General features: G+C 33.8%; 1 protein-coding gene across 3 annotated transcripts; it reads right to left on the bottom strand.

Moving 5' to 3' along the window:
• Positions 1–3,736: 3,736 nt before the first annotated feature.
• On the bottom strand, positions 3,737–10,149 carry LOC110110365 (putative squamosa promoter-binding-like protein 19). Of its 3 annotated transcripts, none has more exons than XM_028694252.1 (4): positions 9,815–10,149; positions 8,797–9,244; positions 4,309–4,439; positions 3,737–4,235 (listed from the first exon to the last, which is right to left on the bottom strand). In XM_028694252.1, the coding sequence occupies exons 2-4, from the start codon at positions 9,210–9,212 to the stop codon at positions 3,754–3,756; spliced, it is 1,029 nt and encodes a 342-aa protein (XP_028550085.1). In that variant the 5' UTR covers positions 9,213–9,244; positions 9,815–10,149; the 3' UTR covers positions 3,737–3,753. The 3 variants fall into 3 exon arrangements, with proteins under 3 accessions (XP_028550085.1, XP_020697457.1, XP_020697466.1); XM_020841798.2 differs by having other exon boundaries at positions 8,797–9,374; positions 9,815–10,148; XM_020841807.2 differs by having other exon boundaries at positions 8,797–9,172; positions 9,815–10,145.
• Positions 10,150–11,007: the final 858 nt, after the last annotated feature.

Here is an 11,007-nt window from a genome sequence, read left to right as displayed (position 1 = left end):
TTTTTTTGCCTTTTTAAGCTTATTATATATTTTTTATTGATTTTATGTAAGAGAGGGGACCCAAGAGAGTGTGTGGTTGGTTAATGTCATGATTTCTAAGTTTATTTTCGTTTTCTATATTTTTAATTTTATTATTTTATAATCATGAGTGTTTAATGATAGATTGACATTGTAAATCAAATTTTGAATTATTGTATATGAATTTTATGAAATGAATATATAATTGTAAACTATTGTATATGATTTATAGTAGTTTCCGTTGGACTTGATTATACTAGTCAATTATAGAGGCTCTGATAAATTAAATAGAAGATAAAAAAATGCATTTCTTCTAATTAGATCTTGGGATGTCATATATCCCAAAGGCAATATCTTCATCAAAATCAGCGTGATTGTAGGTTGTGAGTGCACTCAAAATTGTTGAAATCTTATGATATTTTCTTGACTACAAAAGCCATAGAGTAGAAATATAAAGGCAAAGTAGATGATCATGGAAGTGGAGAGTGAGGAATTAGGAGAGAAGGAGATATGTAGATGGTGCCATTCAACTCGGCTTCTACTCCTTAATAGGGAGATAAATTATAACAACTTTCTTAATTATGACATAATGGAGTGTTTAAGCAATTAGATCATTTAGAAGATCAAAACATATCCTACATTCTAAAAGACAAAAAATGTCAGTACAAAACTTCAAGATTAAGTATTTACATTTAGAAATATAATTAACACTGACTAATATTATAAGAATAAACTTTGGCATCATGCATTACTTGTTATAAAAAATAATTGGACACATTTAATTGAATAGATACAATATATGGAAGAATAAACTTTGGCAAATGTCAATCTAAACTTAGAAACAGTAAGATTATTGACAATTATTGACAATTATTGACAATTATATAGGCACTTATTATCAAAATAAGTGCCTATATTCTATACAAAATCATAGTCCTCTACATAGAACTTGAATATAACAAAATCCTTAGCTCTTGTACTTCGAGTGTTGAAAGATTGCACAAAATTCAAATATCTACTTTGGACTTGAAAGAAAAAATTGGATCTTTTTATTTTCTTCATTTATATCATTTTGAAAGAAGGCTTGTGACTTAATTAGTATTAAATTGAAATTTTTACTTTAAAAAATGAAAAAAAAAAAACTTTCATATTATTGCTATCTATTTTATTTACAAAACCTTATTATTCGAATCTATTATCTATTATATTTATTTACCTGAGGTATTTGGAGTATAAAAATATTTGGATTTTAATTGCAAAAAATTAGAAACTAAAAAATAAATAAGATGTAAAAATATAATGAATAAAATTTATCAAATACATAATGCCTAAAAAAAGAAAAAAATTAAATAAAAATATTCTAATATATTCACTTTATTAAAAATTTAAATGGATTTAAATTTATATTAAAATTAGCAAAATTTATAATATCATATACAAATTTGTTGCCTCGAACATTTGTGGCGGTAGAGAGATATAGAGTTTAGTTTCCAAACATTGTACGAATATCCAACACACATACAGATAATCGAGAGAGGTGCAATAGTCATAAAAGACAACAAATTTTTTACGTGAAAAAACCTAAAAAGATGATAACCCACGGGGCTTGGCCTAGTTAAAAATAATTCAGCTAGTGTTGATGGTCGATTACAAATAATATCCCTCCTCGGAGGAGGGTGTTGGCTTAATGTAACAAATACACATTCTATATTGCTCGTTACTTGGTAATTATCTTAAAAGAGTGTTGACGTGTCTTTTTGGTCAATAGGATTGTAGTCAACAGGCAAACATGATCGTAGGCCCCGTAATCGACGGGCGATGGTGGTCAAAAGGACCATAATCTACGGGCAATGATGGTGAGAAGGACCGTAGTTAGGGCGTGATGGAGGTTGAAGGGACCATAGTCAGCATGTGATATTGATCAAAAGGATCTTAATCATCGAGCGATGGTGGTCGGAGTGATCGCAGTCGGCGAACGACAGTAGTCAGAAGGATGATAAATAAGCGATGGTGGTCAGAAAGACCTTAATTAATGATGATGGCTAGAAGGAACCCCAGCAGTGGTCGACAACCGGTTGAAAGTCGAGCAGGCAAGAATAGGTGGTCGAGAGGTGCAAACTTGAAAATGCAAGAAAGATCCTTAGTTTTTCATCTCTTTCTCCTCTCTTCTTTGTGAAGAATGAGAGGTTTATTTATGAATTTTTTTTAGTGACATAAATAATAAATAAGTAAAAGAGCAAGGGATGTTGGTAGTATTTCAATGGACAGTCAATATCAACTCCCTCAATTATATATTGTTTATCGAGCATTCAAGTGTCTTAGGCCCGTTTGAAAGGGGTTTTTTTTCCTTTTTCTATTTAGAAACAGCAAAATTATTTTTTGGCCGCTAATTAAATAGGACGCTTCTATAGAAATGCTTTTTAGAGACTTCATTTTTCTACTGTTTGGAAAATCTTTTTAATATTTACTTCTCCATTAAAAAACTTCATTCCCTTAACCAATGTTTCTAAAACTATATTTTACAAAAGGTATCAGATAATATAACGATTTTGAGCTCATTGGAATCATCTCGTCGTTCAATTCAACTATAAATATGACATATTTGAATATCATTTAGATTCAGATTGAATTGATTTTAATATCATTATATTAGCCTATTCGAGAGATTCAATTTGCCTAAGTTTGTTAATCACAAATTAATATTTGAAAATTTCTAGTTCATTCTTGCCTCAAAATTTGGAGAAATTATTCTGTACGCAGTCCGAACGCAGAGATAGGTTCGGATGCTGCGTATCTACTGCTTATTTGTTGCGTATTTTTTGTGTATTTAATATTTTCTACGTATTTTTGCGTATTTTTTGTGTATTTAATGAGTATTTAGTGAGTATTATTTATTTGTTATTTTTTGGCAAAAAAAATTTTGTATAAAAAAATACGCAACAAATAAACAGTAAATACGCAGCATCCGAAAACGTTCGGATTCCACACAGAATAATTTCTCCAAAATTTGTGGCCTCTCGTGATGCTTTTTTAGTTTTTTTATGACATATCAATATTAATTTTATCATATACATATTAACTTTAAGACAAATTCAAAAACATTCATACTCGTCTTAATACAAATTGTACTACATTATCATTCCAGAATTTTGCTACAAATCGTATTAAAATAAAACCTAATACACATTATATTTCGTTTCTAAGAGAATTAAATAATAACAAAATATTTAAAAAAGTTTCTGAGTTCAATTCATCACTTCAAAGTAATCTCATGAATTTTAAAAATTCATAAAAAAAAAATTATATTAAAAAAACCCCAAATAAATATTTATAAAAAAAAGTTTACCTAAAATTCATCATTCAGAACATTTATTTAATATTCATATAACTCTATATCAAATATACACATTATCTGCTTAAAACACACTCATAAAAATAACTTTAATTTTTTATTATAAATTTATAATATCATACACCCCTTCAAATCAACTATAATGCTTCAATATTGGATTCCACAAAATATTTAAGATTATTTAATAAAATCAAAGGATTAAAATCATAAATTAATAAAATCATATGCCACTTTTTAAATTTTATAGATTCTACAAACCAAAAAACTACAATCATACAGCTTAAACTAATACTCCCATAAAAAGAAACATCTGAACTGATTAATGGTCAGAACACCTGTTTGGATTCCTACAGTTAATAATAATAATTAAAAGAAAAAAGGATTTACCATTGCCAGGGGTTGGGAGGAGTTTCAGATGTTCCTTCTAACAAAACCTTACTGCTACCCTGGAACATACCTTGGCAATGGAGATTGGTACCATTAGCTTCCGATACCAGGTTGCTTCCCACATTCTCATCCTCCGTTTGAACGCATGGCATCCCTGCCATTGATGCACAAGTAGGAGAATGAAAGCAAGGATACAGTTCTGCACTGCTACATTGCTGCAAAGGTTGTTCAGTGGAGATCTTATCGGCACTGTACGCCATTGGACTTAGATGGATTTGTGAAGATTGGGCAGAAGATGACAGAAGAGAGAAAGCACGATCAGAGCCAAGGCCTGCTTCACTCTGCTGCAGGAAGGGAAACTGCAAAGGGAGGCAGTGAGAGTGGAGAGCTCCGTGCTCAGATTTTGCTGAGAAGTTGATCCAGTTAGGATCAGGCATGGTAGAGGGGCTTATTTGCAGGTGTGAAGAGTATCCGGTCCCTGATTGTTAAAGATAACTGGTTTAAGAAGGTTAACTGTAATAGAAATCAAGTAGTCATGTAGAGAAGGAAACCTTGGTGGTTGGAGAGTAAGTTTCCTGGGTTTAGAGTATCCAGCTGGGGCTTCCTTCTGCGCCTGTTGTGCCCATCAAGGCGCTTCCTGCAACTTCGCTTCCCTTCATCAAACTCTGACAAAGAGTGGAATCTGAATGAAAATAATTAGCTTATGATTAAAGTTGACCAACTAGCCCAACTGACAAACACATTACAACAACAACATCAAGCATTTGTCCCACTACGTGGGGTCGGCTACATGAATCTTTTTTCTCCATTGTGTCTTGTTAAAAGTAAAATTCTCATTTAAATCTAATAAAGAAATATCATTTCTAAAATTTTTTAATCAAGTATTTTTAGGTCTACCTCTACCTTTATTAACATAAGTCAAATCTAATACCTCTACTTTCCTAACTGGGTCATTGGAAGGCTGTTGTTTTATGTGACCAAACCATCTAAGGCGGCGGCTCTCTCTAATCTTATCTTTTGCTGGCGCTACTCCAACCTTTTCACGTATATGCTCCTTTTGTATCATATTTCTATAGGTAAAGCCATTCATTCACCTAAGCATCCTCATCTCTGCAACACTTAACTTACACAATGCCACATTGAACATAATAATTTCTAAGAACTTAGAAATGAGGAAGATCATCAATAGTTGATGGCATTTTTTGGAAGATCTAGTTGGCTTAATGTCAAAACTTCGTAATGTTAACAAGTGTACACAAATCTGTCTTAAAAGAATCTCATGGTTTCAGTTCATTCTTTATTTCTATCTTTTTCAAAGAATAGAGCATAGATGCAGAAAGCTTCCACTGATTAAACCTCTACTTCAGTTACCATATGTGACGAAGATAACATTTCATTACTGCAGACCTTCTCTTCCAAATAAAGATACTTCAACTAAGTTTTAGGATGATGAAATAAATCTATCCAGTAACGGTTATAAATGGTTGTTTGACCATCAAGTGATAGCTTAATACATCATGAAGAAACAAATATAAGCTCCTTTTCCTCTAAAAAAAACAACAGAGCTTGGTAAAATCTCTAGATTGCAATCTACTTCATGGATGGCTAAAAAATAGAACAAAAAACACGAGGAATATGGTACAATTTCAGCCTTTCAGTTATTATTGACCGACTATATTACAGTCTAGAAGAGCTCATACATATAGTTTACTAGCTGACACATCCCTTTTGTAGAAATTTCAGTCTTCCATTATATTTCGTAGTAATCATGTGCTGCTGCACATGCAATACAATTTTCACCCACTAAATTTGTAATTTTTTGTCCAACTTTCAAGTGATATTTCAACATCTAGTGTTACTAGGCATTCTAGTTTCCCGCCCTCGCAACTAAATACACAAGTGAAACTGGAAGTTAGGATTTAAATTTGGGCATTTGGTAGAACAAAAGGCCAAAAAAACTAAAGCATTAATTACATACTGTTATAATCAGTAATATCTTTGGGCAACATAAAATTTAAGCAATTGGTCTATAAATATGTAAAGCACTAGTCTATTCTTTGTTTTACTTATTTTAGGTAGACTAGTTCTTTAGTGACATTTTGATATGCCTAAGTATTAAATGAAAGACTTATGGAATGAAATAATTTCTTATTTCTTCCTCTGTAGTCTCTCCGCTTTCCCCTCTTCTTCTCTTGGAGTCTACATTTACTCGAAGGTTCCTTTCCCTTCTTGATATAGATCAAGAGACATATCAATGGTGGTCTCGTTGAGAATGCCCTCACCTTCCCTCTCCTCTTTCCTGCCCATCAGCTTTCCTGCTCAACTCAGCCGCAGCTTTCCAGTTAGCCCACACCTTCTTCTAGTAAGCCCACCTCTGCCGCTGTCCACAGCCCCCAGTCAGCCAGCATCTTCTTCCGGTCAGCCGCAACCTCCAATCAGCCTGCCTTTCAGTGCGCAAGAATTCTGCATGCAGCTCTTCGGTGCCAAGAATTCCTTCCAAAGGAAGAATAGTAGGGGACAGTTTGAAATTCCAGAACCATCCGGAAATGCCTTAACTTAATCTAAGTGTTGGGCTTTATATTTTGTGGAAAGTCTTGAGAGCCCAAATTGAGAAGAGAGAGAGAGAGAAAGAGAGAGAAAGGCTAATTGATGTAGCAGAATTTGATCCAGCCATCAAAACTCAAAAGCTCTTGGACCCTTGAAAGAAGTTGTAGCAACCCTTCATCTTCAAGTTTGATGTACATTTTTTTTAGGTAAACACCCTGGTATCAAATCAGCCATCGGTTGCCCCACTGGTTTCAAGAAGAGTAACCCCTTCAACTGCCCGATTTGCCGTTTACAACAGCAGATTCAAGACCAGCAGGTCCTCCAACTGCAACAGCAGCTGTCCTTCTCCACTCAATGGGCCAGCCTTTAGCCGCAGCCCTCCTCCGCAGAAATCAGCCGCAAGAACCAGTACACACAGCCGCCTCTTCTCTAGACTTCAAGAACAGCTGCCAGCAGCCACATCTAGTCCAAAATCTGCTGCATCAAGAATTCATTTTCACTGAAAGCAATGCTGCTAACTGCATATCCTTGTACCACCCATATTATGAAGAACCACTTCTTGTTTTTCTTTTCCAGTTTTCCCACACTATAACCCATCATTAAAAACACTGATTTAGGCAATACTATCCGAACCTTATAAACCAATCAAAAAATATATTTCTGTGAAATAGAAAAATCCCTACAACAAGTGAATGTTCAAACTGCCTCAATTGGCTCATCACTTCAACATGTCCATACTTTCATGCATTCTATTGATAAGAAACTTGATAGTTTGTTCATTAACTGCCTACCTCCTCTACTTCATCGAGATCCTTCCTCTTCCACCGGCATGACGGCATCCTTGGTTCCTCCGAACAAATCCCTTCTCCACAACCACCACCTTCTCCAACCATTGCCCATCGTATTCATCTTCCATTCTTATCTCAACCAGTTAAAATCAATCCTTATCATTCTCCACATTTTTCATAAAGATGCTATTCATATTTCAAGCTCTTTTTCTATTTCAATATTACTTGTTCATAAACTGCATGGTACTTGACATTTTTGCATTAATTGTAGAGTCCTTAAAATACTCCTCATTCAAGAAATATTTCCTATTCCAATAGTAAATTAATTTTTAAATGAATTACAAAGAATTTTTTTTCCACACTTCATTTTCGTTTTGCCTCTTAACAAGTTAGGATCCATCTAAAAAAATGTTCATGAAACTATTCATGAACTCATAATTTCTCCTTCTGTTTTTTTTTTTTTTTTTTCCTCCTACTTTTTACAACTTTGTAGCCAAGCTTTATTGAAAGGGAAAATAAAATATCGGATGATGCTGCATGAGAAAATTTTGCAGCCTTCTCTTCATCTTTTAATTCTCTCAACCTTGAGGACAATGTTGTTTTCCATGGTAATTGGAGTATTATACATCAACAATATCTTTCGGTGATATAAAGTTAAAGCAATTGGTTTACAAATATGTAAAGCACTAGGCTAGTCTTTGTTTTACTTGTTTTAGGTAGGGCGGTTCTTTAGTGACATTTTGGTCTACCTAAGAATTATAAATACCTCTCTCATTGTAATGAAAAACTTATGGAATAAAATAATTTCTGGTTTCTCCATCTCTAGTCTCTCCCTCTTTCCCATCTTTTCTTGGAGTCTACACCTACTCGAAAGGTGCCTTTCCCTTCTTGATATGGATCAAGAAGCATATCACATACATAGGAGATCCAATTTCTAAATCATCCCATCACACCTTATAGTTGAAATTCAGGACTCTGTAAATACAGTAATAGTGTCACTTGGTTTCCTTTTTATCTCCTTATCAGGGGAAATGTTACCCATTAAGTCTACTTAAAATTTAAATATTAAGCTGCTTGGGTGTGGGTACTACTAGCGACCCATAACCAGCAAATCTCAACGAGCAAATAGAATGACAGCTTAATGGAAGTTATTTAAGGTTTTAACTTCAAAAAGTTATAAGGAATATTCACAATGTCAATGTAATTTCAAAGAAGTATATAGTAAACGAAAGACCACAAAACATACTGTAGATCCTTAAGAATTCATGAAAAAGATTACAAGTTTGCTTACTTGACAATTAATATAATCAAGATTTCTTCGTAAGTATATTCCATCACATTTATGTTTATTAAAATTACAGAATAATCTTACTTAGGCTTCCACTACCCAAATTAGACTTGAATAAGTTCAGTTGGCTGGCTTAAGGAAAAAAATGAATCTAAGAAGGAAATGAACTAAAAAACTTAACTAGCAAAATTTCAATGAATACCATTATTGAATGCTGTGATTCAAAGAAAAGAGATAGCACAAGGACCAAGTGAATTGCCTAATGTCACAAACAACAGCATATGTACTTTTACTAACTGTAAATTGTTTTTGCTAGCAATTAAGAGAAAAGTAGATCAAACCATATAAGGGAATGTTAAGCTATCAAAAATAATGTAACTCTTGCCAAACTGACATGGCCAAGCTAAGCATTTTACCTGCTGCACTGCTGACAGAAGCGTTGTTCTCGCCCTGCGACCACCACAATTGGAGTCTTAGAGTGAGCCTCGCACACCTTGTGCCGCTTGTGATATTCCCTGCACTTGCTAAGGTCAGCAACGCAGCCATCCACAGAGCAAGTAGCAATATGACCAGTACTGCTTGGAACCCGAGCCCTCCTTGATGCACCAGAGGAAGTCACCATGGAAGCTGAGGCCCTCAAGGTTCCATCTTTCCACTGCTTTGATAATCCGAAATCTCCTAATTCCCCAAGTTTCAAATCAACCGAGCAATCAATTCTTCCGCTTTGTTGTTGAGACTCACTGCTTGATCCGATTAAGGAGAAGAAACGTGTTTCGGTCTCTTGATGCGACTCTGCCAAATCCCAAGGAGGCATCTTCAAGTTCCACTCCATGAAAGCAACCCTTACAAGTTGTTTCCACAAACCTAAAATTCCTTTTATCACTACTTTCGGTTCGTTTACTAGCTATCACTTTCTTTGTTTTACGATTTGGCCTCTTGTCCCTATCCCGCAAACACCCATGCGTATCCTTAAAAAATCTTATTTACCTTTCTCCTTTCCCATCACAGACAAAAATAAAAGCAATTCGTGAAGACGTGAAAGAAACACGAAAAGCATAAAATTAAATGAAAATAAAAGAGAATCTGAAGGGAAAAAAAAGAAACATTTCACAATCGCAGGGCCATAAGAAAAGTCAAGAAAATAAGGAAATGCATCGTCACCTACCTACCGAGAAAAAGGTGATCAAAGAAAGCAAGAAATTGACAAAAACATCAGATGAAAACCCTAACTAATCGGCAGCAACTCCAAATCAAAGAAACCAGAAAAGCATATAGACCATTCGACGGTTCGAAAAGAAGCCACGTCTTCTTAAAGAACGCAAGAGGAAAAATTAACCTACCCCAACATCAAAAAGAACTCATCTTGCAAAACCCTAAAGACAACCGAAAGTACTCAAGATTCAAACAAATAGCTGGATCGCATTCAATACTTACAAGCAGAGGAAGGAAGCAAGAGACTGATTTGGTTTATGATTCTGCCACCATTTAATCTCTGACATGGATTCCACAAAGCGAGGCAAGGGAGAAGGGAAGAAGCAGCGCAGTGGAGTGTAGTTTAAGGACTAATAGCCACCTTGTTCTTATCAAATAGGAGTAATTTCATCACAGATAGCCGTAGCTGTAGCTAACAATAATGAAGAGACCTATGCCATAGTTATCCGGAGAAGTTCAAATTTGCTTTTTTTAGGTTAGGGGTAGCCATTAAAGGTAGTAGATGGGCCAAAACTAGCTGGCCCTAAGGCCATTTATTGAAGTAATATATTTGCATAATTCTCGACATTCTATACGGCCAGTTCGTAGACCTATGTCATCCTTTTTTAAATTGCCATGGTTTGCCATCTTCCTTGCTGAAGTGTCCTGCTCTGTTCTACAAGATAAACGGATAAATTTTTAAAATTTTCAGAGTAAGGATAATAGAAGCGAATAAATTTTAAATTCATTGGGGAAAATTCCCCAAAAAAAAAATCATTGGGGAAGAGTTGTAGATTTTTTTGGATCTCTGATCAAAAGTTTATATTTTAATCATTAATAAATTAATAATTGAAATTAAATATTTCAACAACCCAAAAAAAATCAATCTTGAATTTTTAGCAATAAAATTATAAAATTTATCAAGTAAATTAAATGGCAACTAATGCAAGTAGTCATCTTTATTTTTTTTAAAAGTGGGGCTCCAATCAATTTTATTAAACACAAAAAAAAATTATTTAATAAGAAAGTAATAACATTGCAAAAAAGGATCAAAGATATTGATATTTCATTGAGGAAAAAAAATCAAAACAAAATGTAAAATTATATAATAATGGTTAGATTTATATGAATTGTTCAATGCTAGAAAATTTATGTCGGTTAACTTTAGATAAAAAATTCAACAAGCACAGAGAAAAGTTGTAAAACTTTGAAATTTTTTTTATGCGAAAAGCGAAGAAGGAAAAAAATCACAGGGTCTAGCCCAATTAAAAAATCCATTATAAATAGAAGATGTAAGAATCCTTTATTTCTCATAATTGAAGAAATTGGGTTAAATTTTTCAGTAAAGATTATAGAAATCAAGTATTCAGAAATAGACGGTTAATATCTAACAATAAGGCTTGATTTCCCTTATAGAAATTACCAAAGTCTAATGT

Source organism: Dendrobium catenatum, unplaced genomic scaffold, assembly GCF_001605985.2.
Source record: "Dendrobium catenatum unplaced genomic scaffold, ASM160598v2 fragScaff_scaffold_421, whole genome shotgun sequence".
Taxonomy (NCBI): domain Eukaryota; kingdom Viridiplantae; phylum Streptophyta; class Magnoliopsida; order Asparagales; family Orchidaceae; genus Dendrobium; species Dendrobium catenatum.
This window is presented reverse-complemented; position numbering and strand designations above follow the sequence as displayed.